Source organism: Triplophysa rosa, linkage group LG2, assembly GCF_024868665.1.
Source record: "Triplophysa rosa linkage group LG2, Trosa_1v2, whole genome shotgun sequence".
Lineage (NCBI taxonomy): Eukaryota > Metazoa > Chordata > Actinopteri > Cypriniformes > Nemacheilidae > Triplophysa > Triplophysa rosa.
In genome coordinates this window covers 341,367-362,935 of record NC_079891.1, presented here as the reverse complement: position 1 = coordinate 362,935, position 21,569 = coordinate 341,367, and the positions used below count along the sequence as shown (strand labels likewise).

General features: G+C 39.8%; 1 protein-coding gene across 1 annotated transcript in view; it reads left to right on the top strand.

The window, feature by feature from the left end:
- The window catches only part of LOC130570957 (nck-associated protein 1-like), a 90,988-nt gene that overhangs the window by 39,779 nt on the left and 29,640 nt on the right, over positions 1-21,569 (top strand). The window contains exons 16-19 of the mRNA XM_057361516.1: positions 309-391; positions 6,297-6,377; positions 14,260-14,353; positions 14,474-14,590. Of these exons, the coding sequence (XP_057217499.1) occupies positions 309-391; positions 6,297-6,377; positions 14,260-14,353; positions 14,474-14,590 (375 nt within the window). The remainder of the gene's footprint in view (positions 1-308; positions 392-6,296; positions 6,378-14,259; positions 14,354-14,473; positions 14,591-21,569) is intronic.

The window sequence follows — 21,569 nt, the reverse complement described above, 5'->3', positions numbered from 1 at the left end:
TGTTTACTTTGTTAACTGAAAAGTAAAACTATATACACAACATAACACTATAAACTTTATACACAATATAACATCCAATAGTTTGGGGAAACTAACCCTTCAATGTCCGTCCTCAGTGCTAAAATGATTTACTGTTGCAAAGTCTATGACAGAATTGAACTTTGAACTGATGAAAAACATCATTTGTACAATGAAAAACATCAAGTAACACTTGATGTTTTTATGTGATAATTGGACAATGCTCCATTCCACTGTACAACCCTTTCATGACTAGACTGCTATGTAAAATGAAATGTCCTTTCCATCAGGCTGTGAGAATGTGCTGAAGAGAATGACCATTGTCGGTGTCATTCTGTCTTTTCGATCTATGGTTCAAGATGCTCTGGAAGAGGTGAATGGCTCAACTTCTGTTAAATAATTTTTTGTACAGGGGTACAAAACCAGAGTTTGAATTGAGGGGGGCTAAAAGCTTTCAGGGAACACCCATAATGTCTAAAATAATGAATTTGGGGGGTCCCCTGGTTTTTCATTAAAAATAGACAACTAAAAAGCCTAAATTAATTTTTGTCTAATTATTACGCTAAAACAAAACACTATTGTCCGTTATTTGTCCAAATTTCATAAGACGTAAAAAAAATAAAATGATGTTTTATTAACAAAGTTCGGGAGGAGCACGTGCAGATAACTAACCCGGCTGGCTCGCTATGACCAATCTCATCAATGAGATAATTAAACCGGCTGGCTTTCCATGACCAATCTCACAAATCAGATAACCAATCTCACCAATCATCCTTTTAGCTCGGGAGAAAACCCCTACAAATAGACTCCACCTGATTCTCTCTACATTTCGCAGCATCCCTCCTCCACCCCACCATCAGCCCGTTTTTACCGCAATATAACAGGGCGTCACATACCGGGCCCTCTTCCCGGGCAAGGGGTGGGTGCTCAGAGTTCAGAGGAACTAACAAGCTCGGAGCCCTCTCCCTGGGACAGCACGCCAAATACTCATACTATCCGTCCCTTCTTATCCGTACTTATTATCTGCGAGGCGAACTCGTAAAATGATATTTTTATCTGAAAAATCCATGCATGCCCAAGCGCTTCACACTGTGCTCATTGAAGACATGTACAGACAGAGATGTTGCGCTGAGTAACACTGCCAGAATGCGGATCTTCTCATATTGAAAGCGTTTAAAACGCTCATATGGTGACTGGCTGGTTTTGCAGCACTGTACAGACAGTCACTATTGATTTTGATGCGTCCTCTCCTGCTGTCGCTCCAAATTATTTTTTATTAGTATTCCAAAAAAAGGGAACAGAACATTACAATAAAATAAACAAGAATCAAGCGATTTAATTCAATTCATTTTTATTTATATAGCGCTTTTTACCATGTGTATTGTTTCAAAGCAGCTTTACAGGAGAAAAGAAAAAGAAACACAAAAAAAGTACATCAGTCCATCTTTGCTCTTGTTTGGTGATGGAAGTTGTCTGAGCTGGAGCTGGGATGATCAGTCAGTCCGTAGGCTCTCACAGGAGGGTATGGGGAGGAAGGCAGAAAGAGACTTATTAGTGTAGCTGCTGTTCACTACTTCTAAGCAGAAGATAATAATTTGCATTTGATTTCTAACATTGCATACAGTAGTAAGCATTAAGTGAATGCTTCGCTAAAAAGATGCAACTTTATTCTAGATTTAAACTTGGAGAGTGTGTCTGAAACCTGAATAGTATCGGGAAGGCTATTCCAGAGTTTAGGTGCTACATATGAGAAAGCTCTACCCCCTTTGGTGGATTTAGTTATCCTAGGAACTATTAGAAGTCCGGAGTTTTGTGATCGTAAAGAGTGTGATGAGTTGTAGCGCGATGGAAGGTCTGTTAGATAAGCAGGAGATAAACCGTTTAATGCTTTATACAGTGCCTTGCAAAAGTATTCATCCCCCTTCGTTTTATTCACATTTTGTTATGATGCTGCCTTATATTAAACTACTTTAAATAAAAAATAATATTAATCTACACTCCATGACCAATAATGACAAAACAAAAAACAGATGTGACAACTTTGCAAATTTATTAAAAATTAAAAACTGAAATAAGTACATTGCATAAGTATTCATACCCTTTTCTGGGACACTTGAAATTTAGCTCAGAAACATTAGTTTTGCTAGTTGATGTTTCTCCACTTCAAGTGGAGTTAACCTGTCGCAAATTCAATTGAATAAGTATGACTTGGAGCGACACATACCTCTCAATAAAAGGTGCAGCAGCTGAAAATGCATATCAAAGTAAAAACCAAGACATGAGGTCAAAAGAACTTCTAGAGCTCTGAGACAGGGTTGTATCAAGACACAGATCTGGGGAAGACTTCTGAAAAAAATCTGCTGTATTGAAGGTTCACAGAAGCATGTAGCCTCCAATAATCATTAATGAAAGAGGTTTGGAACCACCAGATCTCTTACTTGAGCTGACCTCCTGTCCTAACTGAGCCATTGATGGAGAAGGGTCTTGGTTAGAGCGGTGACCAAGAAGCTGATGATTACTCTGGTTGAGCTCCATGATCATATATGGAGATGAGAGAAACTTACAAAAGAACAAACATCACTGCAACACTCCACCAATCTGGGCTTTATGGCTTAGTGGCCAGACTCAAGCCTTTGCTCAGTGAAGACACATACAAACTTGAAATATACAAAAATGTACTTCAACAAAACTTTCAAAATGTCAGAAACAAGATCCTCTGGTCTGATGAATCTCAGTTTCATGCATCATGTCTGGAGAAAACCAGGCACTGCTCGACACCTGTACAATACCATCTCAACTGTAAAGTGTGTTGGAAACAGCATCATGATGTGGGGGTGTTTTTCAGCTGCAGCGACTGGGGCATTTGTCAGAGTAGAAGAAAAGCTCAATGGCACAAAATACAGAGATAACGATCATGAAAACCTAGCTCAGAACATTCAGAACCTCGGACAGGGCAGAAGGTTAATTCTCCAACATGACAATGATCCTAAGAACACAGCTAAAACAATGCAAGAGTGGCTTATGGACAACTCTGTCTATGTCCTTGAGTGGCCCAGCTAGTGCTTGAACCCAACTGAACATCTCTGTAGAAACCTGAAAATGTCTGTCTACTGATGATCTCCATCCAACCTGACAGAGTTTGAGAGGATCTGAGGAGAAGAATGGCAGAAAATTGCCAAATGCAGATATATAAGGCTTGTCACATCATACCCAAAAAGATTTGAGTCTGTAAAGGTGCTTTAACCATCTTCTGAGTTAAGGGTATGAATACTTATGCAATGTACTTATTTTAGTTTTAATACATTTGCAAAGTTGTTTTTTGTTTTGTCATTATGGTGCATGGAGTGTAGATTACTGTAAAAAATAAATCATTTAAAGTAGTTTAAGATAAGGCAGCAGCATAACGAAATGTGAATAAAATGAAGGCACTGTAAGTGATTACAAGTACTTTATAGTCCATATGGTACTTAATGGGTAACCAGTGAAGGGATGATACATTTTGAGTTATGTGATCATATTTTCTAGACCTTGTAAGAACTTAAGCAGCTGATTCTTGTTCTGTCAATAAAGTATTTCGTGTTAACACGTATAACGTTTAACGTATAACGTTTTCTCTAAGTGAAAGTAACATTACACAGGACAATCCCGTCACATGTTTACAAGCCATACACATTGCTTTCTATGAGTAAATGGACAAACGTGTCACAGTCACATTTTATCTACTTTTAAGTTGCCACAGGCCCCTGATGTCTTAATTAAAATATACCGGTACTTACAATGTCTTTATTTGCAGCTTTGCATCATTCAGTGTGGGGGATTACCATTGAAAACAAAATAAATCCATTGCTCTCTCGTCTCCTGTGAGGCTGGGAACAGAGTTCTGTGTTGGTCTGTGCACCCAACGACAGAAAAGTTAGCATGTATGGCACGAACTTTCGCCATGGAGTTAGAACCGATACACTCCTGTCACCTGCGAAAAACAAAATGGCACGCCGTGGGTGGAAACGGGATGTGATAATGAGATCCCTCCACCACGTCACCAAGGGAGCGTTTTCTGAAGCGCTGATTTTTTCACATGCTTTCAGAGAAAGGCGTAACAAACCAAAGTTACTGTGTTGTACTTTTTTTTTAACGTTTTCGGGGTTTGTAGATGAACTGGGGAACCGATTATAGCACCTAAACACAGAAAAAGTCGTATTTTCGTGAAATCTCCCCTTTAGGGGCGCGAGTGGTGCTAATGTACCATGTACTATGCTTTTCTCTCTAACCTCTTTTGACTTCATCGATGCAATGGTTTCTGATGTGTTAGAGAAAATTGTGCCCATTTCATTGGTCATATCATCGAGCGATTTTGTATTTATTGGTATGGTTAGCAAGTGGTTCAATTCTGGCAAGTTATCTGCGAATCTATCTTTAGTAGTATCTTTAGTAGGTAATTGTTCTACCATGTCGATGGCGAGTTACACCGTTGACTTCCACAGTGTATAAGTTATAAGATGGTGATTGGTGGCATCATCACTTTGGGGTATAACATTATATTGGTTAGATAGACTCAGTGAGATATAATTAAGTCTAATGTGTGAATAAAATTATGAGTGGGTCTATTGATTTGTTGAATTATTCCGAAAGAATGTTGTACCTCTGTAAATGCCACTGCTTATGCATAATTTGCATTATCTACGTGGATATTAAAATCTCTGGCGATCAGTACTTTATCAGCATTAACCAACAGGTCCGATAAGAAGTCTGGAAACTCTTTTGGTGTAGCCAATGAGAGTAAGGGTTTTTTACTTTTATTTAGAAGAGTTACGTTCAGCACAAGTCCTTCAAATGTTACAGTTATAAAGTCTCTGTAGATAGTTGCAGCGACTACACCTCTGCCAACCGGATGGGGCTCGTGCATAAAAGAGAAGCATGGTGGGGTAGACTCATTTAGACTGAAATGATTAATTTTATAATTTTTTATAAAGTCAGGTTTCATTCAAGCAGAGCATATCAAAACCTTGGCTTTGAATTAAGTGATCTGATTTTAAGTAGCCTGAACTTTAGGAGTTGGTTTTGCTCATTTATCACATTGTCGTCTTGTAATGAAATTATTATGTTGCTTTAATATTCGGGGAACAGACACTGTCTCTATGCATTTAAATAGAGAAACACTTTTAACAGTTGAGTTGGAGGGACACAATAGACTCTGACTTACTAATCAAATGGTGCCTAGGCCGCTCCCAGAAAAGATCCCATTTATTAACAAAGAGCAGTTTCTGTTCAAAACATCATGACATTAACCACTGATTTAGTGCAAATAGTCTACTGAACCTTTCATTCCCTTGTCGGTAGGGAGGAAGCGGCTCTGATACGATGATCCTCGCTTTGGGCAATGCGTTGCGTGTGTTGTGGAAAAATATCAGTCTTGTAGTTCAAAAAATCTCTCAGACAAAGAAGGTCCGGGTGTCAAGGAGTTAACTTTATTTGCTCGAGTCAAACAAAGTGAGATGTTCCAAGTCATCTAAAAACCAAGTGTTTTCAGTCTACAGTTATAGTAAAATGTCTGAAAGGTGGTCCTTTCTAAAACCAATCAGGTAGATTCCCGTTATCTCTTATTTTTATTAACCAATTGTTATTTTCTGCCACCAATATATCCCAGGCAACAAGGTGCGTATTTATTAGTGGTAGGCTGGCTATTACCTAATTTTTAAAATATATTTTTATATATCCTCGCCCACCACGATTATGTAATGGTCATCATGACCTGTTTCCCCTTCTTCACCTCCTGTGGTAAAACTGTGGCCTTGCTCAATGTAGATTATAGTCATAGTAACGGGGCGGAACATGCCCAGATTTGGTCATACTGTAGGGTTGGGGCCGGAAAAAATCCCCAGATTTCATAAACAATGCCAGACAACAAAAACACAGCTGTGCAGGGTGCTTTTCAGAATCTCAAACAAATGTGTTTAAAACGAAGAGCAATACATAGTGAATAATGATCAAAAACATAAAGACAGATCAAAAACATAAAGACATATCATGAAATTCCTCCATACGTGCCGTCTCGATCAAGAAAAAGGACAAGAAAAATAATAAAAGGAACAGAAATGAATGGATTATTGCGTGTAATGTGATCAAATTACTGTGATCCGTATTAACGATATATTACTATACTATATAGTATTAACTATATATATTGTATATATTGCTCCCTATTTTTGTCATTTTACAAAGTTTCTTGATTTGGAGAAAACACAAAATATAATGTCATCTTTCATCTTTTCTTACTGTAGATTATGGACAAGCACTGCCATTTTCTAATGAGACCCATCAAATGTCTAAAGGACTTCAGTTACTCTGACACTGACATCAAGGTAAGTCGGTTAATGTGTCACCACTACTGCAGCTCAGCAAGCAACACAAAGGACAAAGGTTTGATAACGCAAAACTGATCAAATGTTATTGCACTGCAAGTCACTTTTGATGAAAATGAATCTTCCAAATGCAGTTAATGAACTGCCTTTAGTTAGCATGTTTAGTTGTCTGAAGGAGTAAAACTGAATTTCAAAAGTCCCCGAGCAACAAGTCTTGTTCTAGGGTGCTTTTTTATAGCTGCCTTACAACAATTTACAATATACAGATAGTAATTGTGAAACAATCAGACAATAATTATATATTATAACAGAACCAGGCTCAGTCACAGATGTGAGTAAAACCAATCAGGTGTTTTTATTGACAGGTATGTGGAATATAACATTAGGTGAGTATATATATGAATATGAGTAGCTTGTAACCGGAGACAGGATGATACTAATGATTGGTTCTTGTGTACCAGATGGAGAACAACACATGAAGACCAGCGAGAAGGCAATGGCCTTTCCAGGAGCTGGATGGAGGCAAGTATGCTGACAGAATGGCAGGTGATGATGGATGATCATAGGGGCACTATAAGTTGCACAGAAGGGAGCATCTTAAACACAAGAGACCATAGTGTTTTGACTCCTGAACCATAAGGGAGACCAGAAAATGACTGGTGAATACTCGTAGCACTATAAGTATTCAGGTGATTGGGTGCGTTGAGTGGTAACTGAGCCTGGCGTTGCCGTGACAGAACCCTCCCTCCACGGCTGCTCCTGAGGGCCAGATATGTCAAGGTGGGTAGCCACGACCTTGAGGTGCTGACCATTCTGATTGGGTTATGTGAAATTCTGTCAGCAGATTGGGTTCGAGGATGTCATCTCGAAAAAGGTCCCAGGACCTTTTTTCTGGATCATAACCCTCCCACATAACTTAAGTACTCCAACTGCCCACCTCAGCGATGGGAGCTATCCTTAACAGAATACACTGCAGAGCAGGGATCTCCAACCCTGCTCCTGGAGGGCTACCATCCTGCAGACTGCAGCTCCAACCCTGCTTCTGCACATCTGTCTGTAATCATCAAGCCACACTGAACATCTTGATTATCTGCTTCAGCTGTGTTTGATTGGGGTTGGAGCTGCAGTCTGCTGAGTCTTTCAGGCCTATTGAGAGAATGGATCTTCCTCGGCACCATGCTCTGTGGGGACAGCAGGAACAGGTGAGTGATAGGGTTTTAGGAGGGACACGTGAAATGATGGGAGGGGAGCTTGAGTTTGTATGTGACAGATTTATCTGGCGGATGATGGGGAAGGGGTCAATGTATCTGGGAGTCAGCTTTCTGCAGGGCAGATGCATTCTGATGCCACGTGTGGAAAGCCATACCTTCTGACCAGGTTGGTACCTGGGAGTGGGGGCTCTCCAGGTACGACAATCAGATGAAGGTAGGTCATTCATTAAGTCAACTCCTAGGTGTGAACATGGATGCGGAGGAGTGGGAAGAGAGATGAGTTTGCCAGATGGTAGATGGCAAAGAGTTTTGACTATGGCACACTACTGGCATCCTTTTATGTACCTTCTGATGTCTTCAGTCATTCACTGTGTGTAGCCTGAATTAACAGAGTCCTTTGAGTATGTGGAACATATGTGTGATTGGGAGGACACCCTAGTGGAGTAGGTTTGGAGGCACTGGCACCGTGATTTCCTCGTCCATGGACTATTGGATAAGGGCATACAATAAGTTCTGAAGAGCTAATGCTCTCTGATTTCTTAGGAACCTCATGGGGGAAGAGTTGACAAAGAGCATCTGCTTTTACATTCTAAGTGCCTGGACGATAGGAGATTGTGAAGTTGAAACGGGTAAAGAAAAGAGCCCACCTGGCTTGACGGGGGGTTGAGCTGCTTGTCTTCACAGAGGTACTCTAGATTGTGGTGATTGGTGTATGAATGGATGCCAGGCTCCTTCCAACCAGTGCCTCCATACATTGAGAGCCAACTTGATGGCTAAGAGCTAACGATTCCCGATGCCGTAGTGTTGCTGTGCCAAGGATACATTTTTGGAGAAGGCACATGGGTGAAGGCGAGTAGGTATTCCATCTGTATTCCATGTTGACTTATGGGATATCCGAGGAACTTAATACCAGACTGATGAAATGTACACTTCTCTGCAAAAAGATAGAGTGGTGCTCGTGAAGCTGCTGGAGGACATCAGAAATGTGATGGTACTGTTCAGCCTTGTTCCGGGAGTACACCAAGTTGTCATGTATGTAGACCAGGATGAAGCGGTGGAAGTACTCTTGGAACACCTCATTCATGTATCCTTGAAACATGAAGGGACATTGATTAATCCATATGGCAGAACCAGCAGGTAGATATCGTTGGTATGGAGCAGACCAAGTTTCAGCTGCATGGGACCCATGCAGAATCTTACGTGTCCACAGCCGAGCAGACTTGCAATTAGTGTGGAAACTTTATATGGAACAGCTGGCTGGCTGGAGGTGAAAGACCAGTTAAGACCCTGCGGGCCTTCCGTACATCCTCTCATGCAATTCACCCCTAGGATGAATAACTGGATAAATCACTCAAGGCCCATGTTGTTGTTGTAAGCTGAGAGATGCAACCATAGAGAGGTAGCCAGTCCAAGGCGGTAGGTGGTAAACAGGGCATGCTAGTTCCAGCCGCTGGCACAGCCTCTAGGGTTCTGAAACGAAGAGCAGAATCTTGAGAAGAATGAATATTTATTGTCACTGTATGCACTCAGTAAGATTTGTTTAGCAGCTCTTCTTCAAGACTCATAGCAAATAGCAGTGTAAACAATACAAACAGTATAAACATTATAGACATTATAGATTAGATCATCTAAATCAACAACATGCATACTAGACCCTATACCTACAAATCTACTGAAAGAGATGCTCCCAGAAATTATAGATCCTCTTCTTGGTATTATTAACTCATCTCTGACATTAGGACATGTGCCTAAAGCATATAAGGTGGCTGTTATAAGGCCCCTTGTCAAAAAACCCCAACTCGACCCTAGAGAACTAAGGAACTACAGGCCTATATCGAATCTACCTTTCATATCTAAAATTCTGGAAAAAGTAGTTTCAACTCAATTATGCTCCTTCCTCCAAAGGAATGACATCAATGAAGAATTCCAGTCTGGATTTAGAGCATGTCACAGTACAGAGACTGCTTTGATCAGAGTTACAAATGATCTGCTATTGGCGTCTGACCGAGGTTGTATCTCGTTATTGGTGCTGCTAGACCTTAGTGCTGCATTCGATACCATTGACCACAGCACACTCCTACATAGACTCGAAAATTATGTCGGCATTAAGGGAATAGCTTTGAAATGGTTTAAATCTTATTTATCCGACCGTTTTCAATTTGTAGCAATAAACAATGAGGTGTCACGCAAATCGCAAGTCCAGTACGGTGTACCACAGGGCTCAGTCTTAGGGCCTCTGCTCTTCGCATTATACATGCTACCTCTAGGAGATATAATAAAGCGACACGGAGTTAGCTTTCACTGTTATGCTGATGATACTCAACTTTATATTTCCTCGAAGCCTCATGAAACACAGCAGTTCCATCGAATAATGGAATGCATAGTCGATATAAAAAACTGGATGAGTAACAACTTTTTATTACTGAACTCGGACAAAACGGAAGTGTTACTTATTGGACCGAAAACTGCTATAAGTAACAACCAAGAATACTGTTTAACTATTGACGGATGTTCCATAAAACCCTCGTCGTCAGCAAAGAATCTTGGCGTTCTATTCGATAGTAATCTGTCATTTGAGAGCCACGTCGCCAACACCTGTAAAATTGCGTTTTTCCATTTTAAGAATATATCTAAACTACGTCATATGCTGTCAATCTCAGATGCAGAGAAGTTAATTCATGCATTCATGACATCAAGACTAGATTACTGTAATGCACTGTTAGGTGGTTGCCCTGCAGGCTTATTACAAAAACTCCAATTGGTCCAAAACGCGGCAGCTCGAGTTCTTACACGTACAAAAAAGTATGAACATATTAGCCCGGTTCTGTCAACCTTGCACTGGTTACCTATAAAGCATCGCGTTAACTTTAAAATCTTGCTTATTACCTATAAAGCCTTACATGGTTTAGCTCCTCAGTACTTGAATGAACTCCTTTTGTATTACAGTCCTTCACGTGCATTACGCTCTCAGGCGTCCTGTCAGTTGGTAATACCTAGAATTTCAAAATCAAGTGCAGGTGGTAGATCCTTTTCCTATCTAGCGCCTAAACTTTGGAATAGTCTTCCCTGCACTGTCCGGGAGGCAGACACACTCTGTCAGTTTAAATCTAGACTAAAGACGCATCTTTTTAATCTTGCATACACTACTCTTCCATAATATAAATCTTCAGAGGGTTTAGGCTGCATTAGTTAGATCAACCGGAACCAAAAACACAACTGATGTACTTGTTGCATCAAAGAGTACAGAACAGTACTCTACTCTCAGCCAGTCTTGTCTCATTGTTCCAAGGTTACCACAGCGAGCAGGATGCAGTTCATGGCCTGACCTGATGGTAGAGCGGAGAATGGGAAGTGGGGACCTGACAAGAGCTGAGATGATAGAGCTGGATAAAGAAGGACGCGGTCTCTTGACATGTCTTCACCACAAAACTTCAAATGCTATTAGATTATTAATGATAATCTTAAACTATAATTTATTTTATTATTAAGTTTATTTATTTTATTTAGCCTTGTTGTGCAAGTTCTCTGGAGCTTGTGCAGAGGCAGCAGCTTTTGCCAGAGGGGAACTGGAATCCCCTGGTTGGGCCTGGGTTCTCCTGAGGTTTTTTTTCTCGATTAGAGTTTTGGGTTCCTCGCCACCGTTTGCATACTGTTTTTGCACTATCTGCCTGACCGGGGGGGCTGCTTTAGAATCTTAAAGTTTTACTTAATTAATATTGCATATAGGAATTTATTATCTGTTATATTTGACCTGTGCTTCTCTCTCCTTTATCCTAAATGTGTGCTCTCACTGAGCGTGTGTGTGTGTGCGTACTTGTCTGTGTACGTACGTGTGTGTGTGTGTGTGTGTGTGTGTGTCTGTGTGTGTTGGTGCGTGTGCGTGTTGTGTGTGTGGAGTGTTTTGTGTGTGGGTGTGTCTGTCTTCTGTGTTTTCAACCTTTTCTTGTTTTTGCAGGTACAACTTTGATTGTTTTGCTTGTAGTCAATGTGTCTCATGTACAGCTGCTTTGTAACAATGAAAATTGTAAAAGCGCTATATAAATAAAGTTGAGTTGAGTTGAGTAGACACACTAAACAACATATACAATTGAGCAGTTTGAACAATGGTGCAACAACAAGTGAAATGTTTAACCAGTATAAACAATATAAGCAGTTGTAAATAGTAGTGCAATACTAATATAGTTCTGTTAACAGTTGACAATAGTGCGACAACAGCAGTGAAGCATTATATCAGTATAAGCAGAATAGTGTAGTGGTAACCAAAATAAACGTTAGTGCAGAAGCAGCATGCTACAATAAAGTGAGGTAATGCATTTGTATACATGATTATAAAAAGATTGTTCTTGTTGTGTGTAAAGACTGTATGTGAACCGTACATACTGGCAGATAATGTGGATGGTAGTTATGTTTTAGGTTCAGCACGATTTAGAGCAGCCACTAGAGACGACATGCTGAAGCGCCCTTCTGTCCTATGCAGTACAGCAGAAATACCATGTTAAAATGCAGAATGTCATGATACTCTCTATAGAACAGCGATAGAAGATTACTAGCAGTTCTTTTGGCAGTCCGGCTTTTTTCAATGTCCTCAGGAAGAACAACCTCTGCTGTGCTTTTTTCCATTTGTGCAATGACATATGTGGTCCAGGTGAGGTCCTCTGTAATTTGAACTCCTAGGAAACGGATACTGTGAACTCTATCTACTCTCTCTCCACTGATGAAAACTGGAGCATGATTATCTTTATGGGATTTCCTAAAATCAATGATAAGATCTTCTGTTTCTCATTGTTCAGAGACAGATTGTTCTCCAAGCCCCAGTTCCCCAGATTCTATACCTCCGCTCTGTAGTCGGATTCATTATTGTCCATGATCAGCCCCACTATGCTTGTGTCGTCTACAAACTTCACTATGATCTTGGTGTCAGATGCAGGAATACAGTCGTGGGTGAAGAGGGAGTACAGGATGAGACTAAGCATACTCAGGGTGATGGAGGAGGATGTGTAGGGGCCCCGCCTCACTACCTGTGGGCGCTCTGTCAGGAAGTCACGTATCCAGTTGCAGAGTGGTGGACTTAAGCCTAGCTGGTGCAGTTTTGTGGTCAGTTTGTAGGGGATGACCGTATTGAACGCAGAGCTGATGTCCACAAATAGCATCCTTACATACAGTATGTGTTTTGCCTCTCCAGGTGATTCAAGGCAGTGTGGAGAGCCGGTCTTCATTTATTCACCAAGTAGATGCATTTATTGACAGGTAGGTGGAACAACAACAGCAGGTGAGTATATATGAATTTGAGTCCCCTGTAACTGGAGATAGGACGATACTTATGATTGGTTCTTGTTTACCAGCAGGAGAACGACACATGAAGACATTACGGAGGTAAGTATGCTGATTGAGTTTCAGTTGATGGTGGATGATCGTAAGATCACTATAAGATAGAAAAGAGGTTGCAGGTAAGCCATAGGAGTATCGTTTTGAGTCCTGAACATTAAAGAGACCAGAAAATGTGGCAGAGGGACTGGTGAATACTTTAAGTGTTCTTGATGAGGTGCGGCGATGGATTTCAGGTGCAGGTGATGAGTATTTGTGTCATGAATCGTGTGCGAAAGAGAACCCAATTGCAGGCAGCAGTGAAGGGGTTAACAAAAACAAGACTTTATTTACATAAAACACAAAACAAAACCCACGATGGGGGAAAACTCAATACAATAAGATAATGACAGGACGAAGACTAACTAACAATAAACTGAAAATAAACAACACTAGATAAACCAAACTAAACTAAACTAAACACTTACTAAGACTGACAGGACACTCCAAACGGAACATAAGCACGGGAGAAACGGGTAATCAGGATACAAATAACAAGGAACGCCACCGAAGACACCATATACAATGCACAAGCAACAAGACAATGAAACATGAGGGTATATAAAGGCACGACAAACGAGGCAAAACGAGCTAGGGCAGGTGTGAAACATAAGACATGGCAGGGAGACAATACAGGAAACGAGAGGGGCGGGGCCACAGACAAGACACGAGAAAACACATGAGAAGTAAAAAACAAACATCTCATGGCTTCTCACATAAAACAAGGAATCCTGCCGTGATTCTGCTACAAGATCAAAAAAGACATGACAAGATGGGCAGAATCACAACAATTTGGGTGGGTTTGGTAGTGTTGACTGAGCCTGGTGTTGCCATGACATAGATAGATAGTTGTAATAATAATAATAATAATAATAACTACAGAAATGTATAGTAATGTTTATTATCATAAATTGTATAATAGAATACACAATACATGATATTATTGCAAATATTTTAAAAGATGTACATTAGCAATACTACGTGTATAAAAATTGTCTCTAGGTTTTTAATTGTTTATCCGTAGCTCTTTTAAGCATGCATGTCATAATTGATCTAAGATATACATTAGCGATAGTATCTGTTTACGTAAATAGTTGTTTTAATTGGACTGCTGTATTCATGTAAGATGTACATGAGCAACAATAACTTGGTAGAAAATAATTGAGTACTCACGTCATGAAAAAGCAGTATGATTGCGATGAATACTAAAATGGCAAATCTATGTATGTTGAGTGTCTATGGCAACATGCCAGTCTGTCTTACGTATATTGAAATGGGCTAAAACATACAAATCCTTTTTGACACAGGTCGCACTGGATGTGTATGAGATGGCATCTGCGGCTGGATTGTCATGTGACATCGACCCTGCACTGGTTGCAGCTATTGCAAACATGCTGACAGGTGACATCCTGATAAACGATGCTCTGGAACAATAATATGATATAATATGCATAATTAATTCATGTCATTTTCACTTTCTGTCAGATCTTTCACTCCATTATGTGTTCCTATCTATATCAGACAACACGTCCATTGAGGATGAGTTTAAAATCAGCTGCCTGCTTCTGGTCTATATAGCTGTGTCTCTACCCACCCTTTGTCAAGACCCGAACTCATTCTACAGGCGAGAACATGGAGGTAAGATTGAAACAATCTCAATGAGGTGTAGAGATGAGATGTACAATCATGGGAAGTACTAGCTTGATCTTGTGCAACTTTATGCACATTGACTTCAAGACACTTTTTTCTAAACACTCATATGACATCTCCTTTTTCCACTTACCTGTTTTCCCTTATCAAGCTAAAAGCCAATGTGATAAAGTGAAGCGAATGTACAATGAGATGACGTGCTGGAATAAAAACAGTGGATCCATATGAAGAGTTTCATACCGCCTGCGAACATTCACGCTCTGACAAACATATGTTTTTTTGTGTTTAAAAACAACACATTTTGTCTTCGAATCAACAAATCGACAGATCAACAAATTAAAAATCGACACACAATGTGTTCAGGGATTGGCAGTATTTCAAACACACGCTTTTAAAATACGTATTTGAAATACCATTTAAACCCTTAACATGCACAGGGCCCGTGTGCGGGTAAACACTTAATATTTGTTTTGTTGAAAGTAATTCATGTCACCCTCATGGTGATCAGTGTTTCCTTGAGTTGGGCTCTTGACGCTTACACTTTAAATCTTAGATCTTTTTTGGCATGCTGTAACTGTGAGCTTTTAAAGTACTTTTGTTATGGTCTGGCAGATGAAAGTCTAGTCAAATGGAGTTGGTTGTTGAAATGGCCGTCATCTTGTTGCTTGATTCACTTATCTCATCTAGATTTTGTGCTGATTCTGAAAGAACATTTATTGTGTGAATTCAATTTTATTTATATAGGGCTTTTCACAATTTTCATTGTTGCAAATGTGGTGAAGTGGTATGGGGAAAGGGTCAGACACGACAATTATAGCAGACTACGCCACCCTGTTAACAGGGAAATGAATACCCACAAGAGGAACACATTTTTGTTAGGTTAAACAAGGGACAGAAGACGTGGATATATAAAAAGATACAAATTTTATTCAATATAGAAATAAATATTTAAGAAAGTTGGGTAACATTAGCAGCCAATAGTTCTAAAACCCGCCCTTACATACACCCACATCAAGGAACGCAAGGTCACCAGGGGTAGGTAGCCAGCAACGAGCCTCAAGTTTATGTAGCACACACACAACACCAGGTGCACAAGTCTCACTGCACACACACACAAAATGGAATAAATTGCAATGCACAGCACTCGGTGACTGGAAACCCACCACACAGGCTAAGGCTGGCTAGCTCCCTGCCCTGGCCCTTGACTCCTATAACAAAAAGAAAAGAAATGTAACAACTATTGTTGGACTTTTAAGGCAGTCCTGCATGTTCAAAAATTTGCAAGAGACGTTTCTCCAAATTATATAGAAGTTTTATTATCAGATGTAAAAAGGTAACAAAGCTTTGGGTTGTCAGACGATCTCCTCACTCCACCACAAGCCAACAACCCAAATTATTCAAAAACACCCATATTTATTCAGTATGTGACGTCGTTCGCATCTTCTGACTCCTCCTCTGCCTTTTAAGGAGTGCTGCTCCCTTTCCACCAATCACCGTGAACCACGTATATCTGACTCCATCCTTCTTTCTTAGTTCCTGCAAAACAACATCCCCCCACAACACATGCCTCACATCCTGTGGTCAGTCGCCAGTCCTGAGGAATGTTCTCTAGAGACAGTTTCTTTTGGGGAGTGGTCTCCTAGAGACAGTTTCTTGTGGCCGGACAACATACTAACATTCTTAACATTCTTTTAGTAAAAAGAAAACACTCAATCATCTAATGCTTTTAATTATGTAGCGTTGTTTCTTAATCCTATGATTCATTAAAACACATCACAACTCATGATTATACTTAAAACATATGCAGTGGATTGATTCATAACATTTCTTTTATGTGAAAAACACTCTTTGTGTGTGTGTGTTGATTTAGACAATTTATGGTTCCAACCCCCACTTATCCTGTCTCACCTCATCTGCCACAGTAACTTTCCACTGAGCAATACAGAAAGCACATGACAAAAGCACACAGCTTAATGATTTAATGAAAGAAAACACTTATTGATTATATTGATAATTAAAACAAAGACAAACTAAGTAACTTACTGCCTCCCAGATCGTAACATGGACTGGAGATAAAAAGGAAATAAATCACTTCATGAATACAGAATTGAAGCTAAAAAAAAACAAATAACCGTAAACCAATTAAAGAAAAAAAAACATACATCTACCAAAAGAAATTAAACTATAACAAACAAAAAAGGTCCAGCAAAGGCAAAACAGCAACATGGTCACGGCAGATCACTACCAACTCCAAAAGGTCATTAATATTCCTTTTACCCGGTCATAAACCTGCCGGGCATGAAGCAAGAAAATAATTAGTTATAAAACTCAACCAACATAAAAAAAGGACAAGCATACATACCGCAGCAAACTCTACAGCCCACGCCATTCACGGCGATCCCTCAACCAGCAGTATAACATGAGCCTAACAGGGGGAACTGGAAGCCAGGATCCGGCCGACTATAGACGGCATACTGCAATAATATACAATTATTTCTCCTTTCACTCCAAACACGAAACGGAAGGCTACAAACGAACAATACTCTACCTTCGGCGACCACAGATGACGTCACCTAGGGGCGGTATGAACCATGGCACATGTCCGAGTGGACAGCTCTCCGCCTTATGTGCTACCAAGGTCGAGTCTGATAATTAAAGTGAGTGAAATCACCTGGCCACACAGGCACAAGTGATTCACTCTGCTACACAAAGCAGCTTTAAATACATCATAATAAAACAATTGAATAAAAATAATACTAGGGGAAAAACTAAAGAAAATATACGGTATTAAGATACATGGTATTATTGCACGTTTTTCTCTATGCAATGTACACTGATATCAGTGGATTGTCAGAAACTGTAAATTATTCAATCGAAGTGTATTTAATTTAGGTATATTATTATTTCAAATATTATTATCAGCACTGGGAGCCTAAAATTACAATATACCAGAACAACTTGCAATAATAACGCCACAGCCCATTTCTTTCCTCCCCTGGGCTGGCTTCTTATTGGACAATGTAGTCTACCTTTCAAACCTGGAGACAGTTCCCATTGGCTTAAGATATTAGACCTTTCACAAAATATAAAACAAAATACAATATCAAACAATTTACATTAAACATGCTTAAAAAAACTATCAAATTGTCTCAATATGTATATTTTAACTACACTAAGATGGCCCCACTGTGTACGGCTGGCCATCTACCTGTGCTTTGTGTTTTCTTGTTATTGTTAATTTTGTAACACTTTGCATGGAATGTGTCATCATTGTTAGTGTATAATCGCCAGACTCTTCTGAATATCAGGAATTCGGTGGTGAAACCTACAATTTGTGGCTCTAGCGGACAGTTAAATATGCCATACCTTTGTCCATACCTTTGTAACTGGCATGTGCCCTGCCCGTTGCCTACTAATAATTGCTACAGAAGACAAGGCAGAAGAGGCGGCAGACTTGTCAGTGTAAGAAGAGCCTACCTGACTCTGACCTCGGAGGATGATCCTCGTTGCCTTGTGGAGCTTTCTCAGGGGTATGACGGCCACGTAGTGGGGCACTCCTTAGAGTGTTGTTACCGGTCGCTCCGGCCGGTTGTCTCCGATGTTAAGTACACACACATGCCTGCCGACGACGGCCCATAAGGATCTGCAGACAACGTTCCATAAAAGAGAATCTTCTCCCGATTGCACGCCCTTCCCAACAGACTGGTTTCAGCGCATTGCACGTTGCTTTGATCAATGCCAGATCAATCGCAAATGAATTTTTTTACTTCTCACTGCCTGGATTTTCTCTTGTTGACAGAAACCTGGGTTAAACCAGGTGACAACAGCATCTTCACAGAGCTCCTCCCACCTCAGTGCTGTTTGGTTTTGGCTAGAAGGGATACAGCTACCTCCACTGGGCATGCGCACTTTAATACAGCATCATTTTTGTCATGCTTTGCTACCATTTAACAGTTAATTACTATTTTTTTTATTGTTGTAAGTTTAGGGTTGGGGTAGGTATAGGCATTAACTAATATAATTTATTCTAATTTTATGGCGAGATTTTGTATCAGTTCCGGCCGTAGCTGTATCCCCTCCAGCCACTAGTGTGCAGGTTCCTCAGCTCCCGCGAGCATCTGGAAGTGAAGGAGACATGGCTAACATTTTTAACGATAATTTTAAATGTCGTCAGTTGTCTATTAGTAAATATTCTTGTTTTGAATTACAGCTATTTTTAATTGAGTTTATATGCCCTGTGTTATGTGCAGTTGTTTACCGTCCACCTTAATACAACAAGAATTTATCTGACAATTTTCTGAGTTTTTAGCAGATGATGTCCCTAAATATGATTAATTCCTGTCTGTGGGAATTTTAACATCCATGTTTGTTGTCCATCTGATCACTTGGCTACTCATTTGAAATTACTTTTGGCATCTTTTGATTTGCTTCAATTAGTGGATGAACCCACACATTTTACTGGACACACTTTGGACTTTATCATTTCTCATGGGCTCTTTATCTCCCTCACTGAAGTATCAGACTACCATCTCGGATCCCTTTCCTATTATTTTTGAATTTCCAATCCCTTCATCAACAGCTAGCAAGTCTCCCGCTCCACCATGTCATCGTCGTGTTTTCACCTCCTCAACAGCTGAAGAGTTTGCTGCTGCTTTTATGGACTCTAAACTTTCTGCCTTCCACAGACCTGTCTCATCTGGATGCCGTGATGGCCTTATTTCTTCCTTCTACTTCACTTGTTCCGGGATTTTAGACTCTATTTTCCCTCTCAAGTGCAGATCCAAGCTAAGTGCATTAAATCCTTATTAAAGCCAAAATAAAGGCTTGCATTATACTCGCATGAGCAGCCATGTTGGAAAATTTCATATCCCTTCGTTTGAAGTGAGGTCCTGAAAAATCTTTGTTTGAAGGGCTATATGGCCCTTCCCCTTACCCCTCCAACCAAATGAGAATTGAGACAAAAAGGTGTAGGGGTAAGGGGTAAAAAAAAGTGTAGGGATAAGGGGTAGAAATGGGATTGGGCCTTATTAATACATGTCTTAGTTCAGGATCTGTCCCTACAGCTTTTAAACATGCTGTGGTTAGGCGTCGTCTTAAAAAATCATATCTGGATTCCTCAGGCTTATCTAATTTTAGACCAGTTTCCCACCTGCCCTTTTTTGGAAAAAGTTGTTTTCATTCAATTACAGTCTTTTTTTAGAAAATAACTATTTTTGAGAAATTCCAGTCTGGATTTAGGTCACAACATAGTACCGAGTCTGCACTATTAAAGGTGCACAACGATATTGCTCGGTCCGTTGATGCTAAGTGCCCTGTTATGTTAGTACATGAGCACATTACTCCATTTCTCTATTCAGTCCATTGGCTTCCTGTTTCGTTCAGTGTTGATTTACATTTTTTATTATTTGTTTATAAAGCTCTTAATGGTATTAAGTTTATTAGACTGAGATGCTGGCTCTTCGTCAGCCAAATAGGGCCTTGAGGTCAACAAATCAACTTTTGCTGGAAGTCCCGAGGACAAGGTATAAATATTGGGGTGATCGTGCCTTTTCCGTAGCTGGTCCCAGACTCTGGAACAAGCTTCCCCCGATATACGCAACATTACTGACCTGGGCCTTTTTAAAACTAGGCTTAAAACGTATTTATTCAGACTGGCTTTTAATACCTAGCGATGTTGTGATATTGTGTCTATTTTATGTATCTTAATGTTTTCTAGTCTATTTATTTTTTTTATTTTGTCCTTATTGTTTTGTTATGCTCTTATTGGAAAGTACTTTGGTCACCTTGAGTGTTGTAAAGAGCTTTATAAATAAATGTTGATTCAAAACAAATATTAAGTGTTAACCTGCCCACGGGCCCTGTGCATGTTGAGGGTTAAAACAGTAAAACAAATACAAAATAGTATTTTGTATTTCAAACACGCAATTTTAATACGTTGTCACGGTACTGTCTTCCATGCTAAATGTTTCTTCTAGTCATGTGTGACAGGATCATGGCAGTCCTATGTTCTGTGTTGAGCATGAGGTTTGGATCCTAAAAGCCCTGTTCTAGCCATAGTTCTTGTCTGGTGTCAGGGTCTAAAACTCATGCTCTGTGTCATGTGTTTGGTGTGCTTGTTTTTGTTGGAGCTCATGGCTCTTGATCTGTTGATGCCATGTGCTCTCCTGTCTCGACGTGACCCATGGATTAAAGTGAAAAAAATTCTTCTGACTGATCATATTCATCACTAGTCATATTCCTTTAACAGACACTTTATCTAAATAATCGAAACTAATAGCGTTTTAAAGGGAGATGTTTTGAACCCTTTTACGTAGTATTGCCAGGTTGCGTATTTTAAAATCTATTTTTAATCTATGAAAAAAGTATACGTACCTAGACAAATAATCAACCCTCTATAACTTTTCAGTGTATTTTTTATTTATTTATCTTATAAGACCAAACAATGTTTTCTGAACCTCTTAATAATTAACAGAAAAAAGAACAAAATAAAAGCACCACAAAGACCAAACATTTTGTTTGTATTTGTCTCCAGAGTGGTTTTCACTTTTTCTGCCTTCAGAAACCATATTCCTGAAGCTTGGCTACACCTGACACCCGTTACAGTGTTTGACAAGCTACAGTGACTAGTTAGAGTGTTTGACTAGCTTTTCCAAGGTGACCGTTAAGAAGGTAGCCTATCACTTTAACATTTCCATGGCGACACGGTACTGCATATCACACAGCCACAGCAGCTGTATGACTGATGCATTGCTTTTACATTCTTTTACTCAAAAAAATCAGTTAAAAACTGTTAACTATGTCATGAAATATCTGACATTCCAATTGTCAAATATGTCCATGTGAATGTGTTTTGTTGTTTAAACACTTTTATAATGATCGCGTTAGTTGAGCTATAAGCGGGCGCCGCCATGTTTGTTTCTGCTGTGGTCTGAGATCTGTCGGATTTACATCACGTGAATTCATCCAC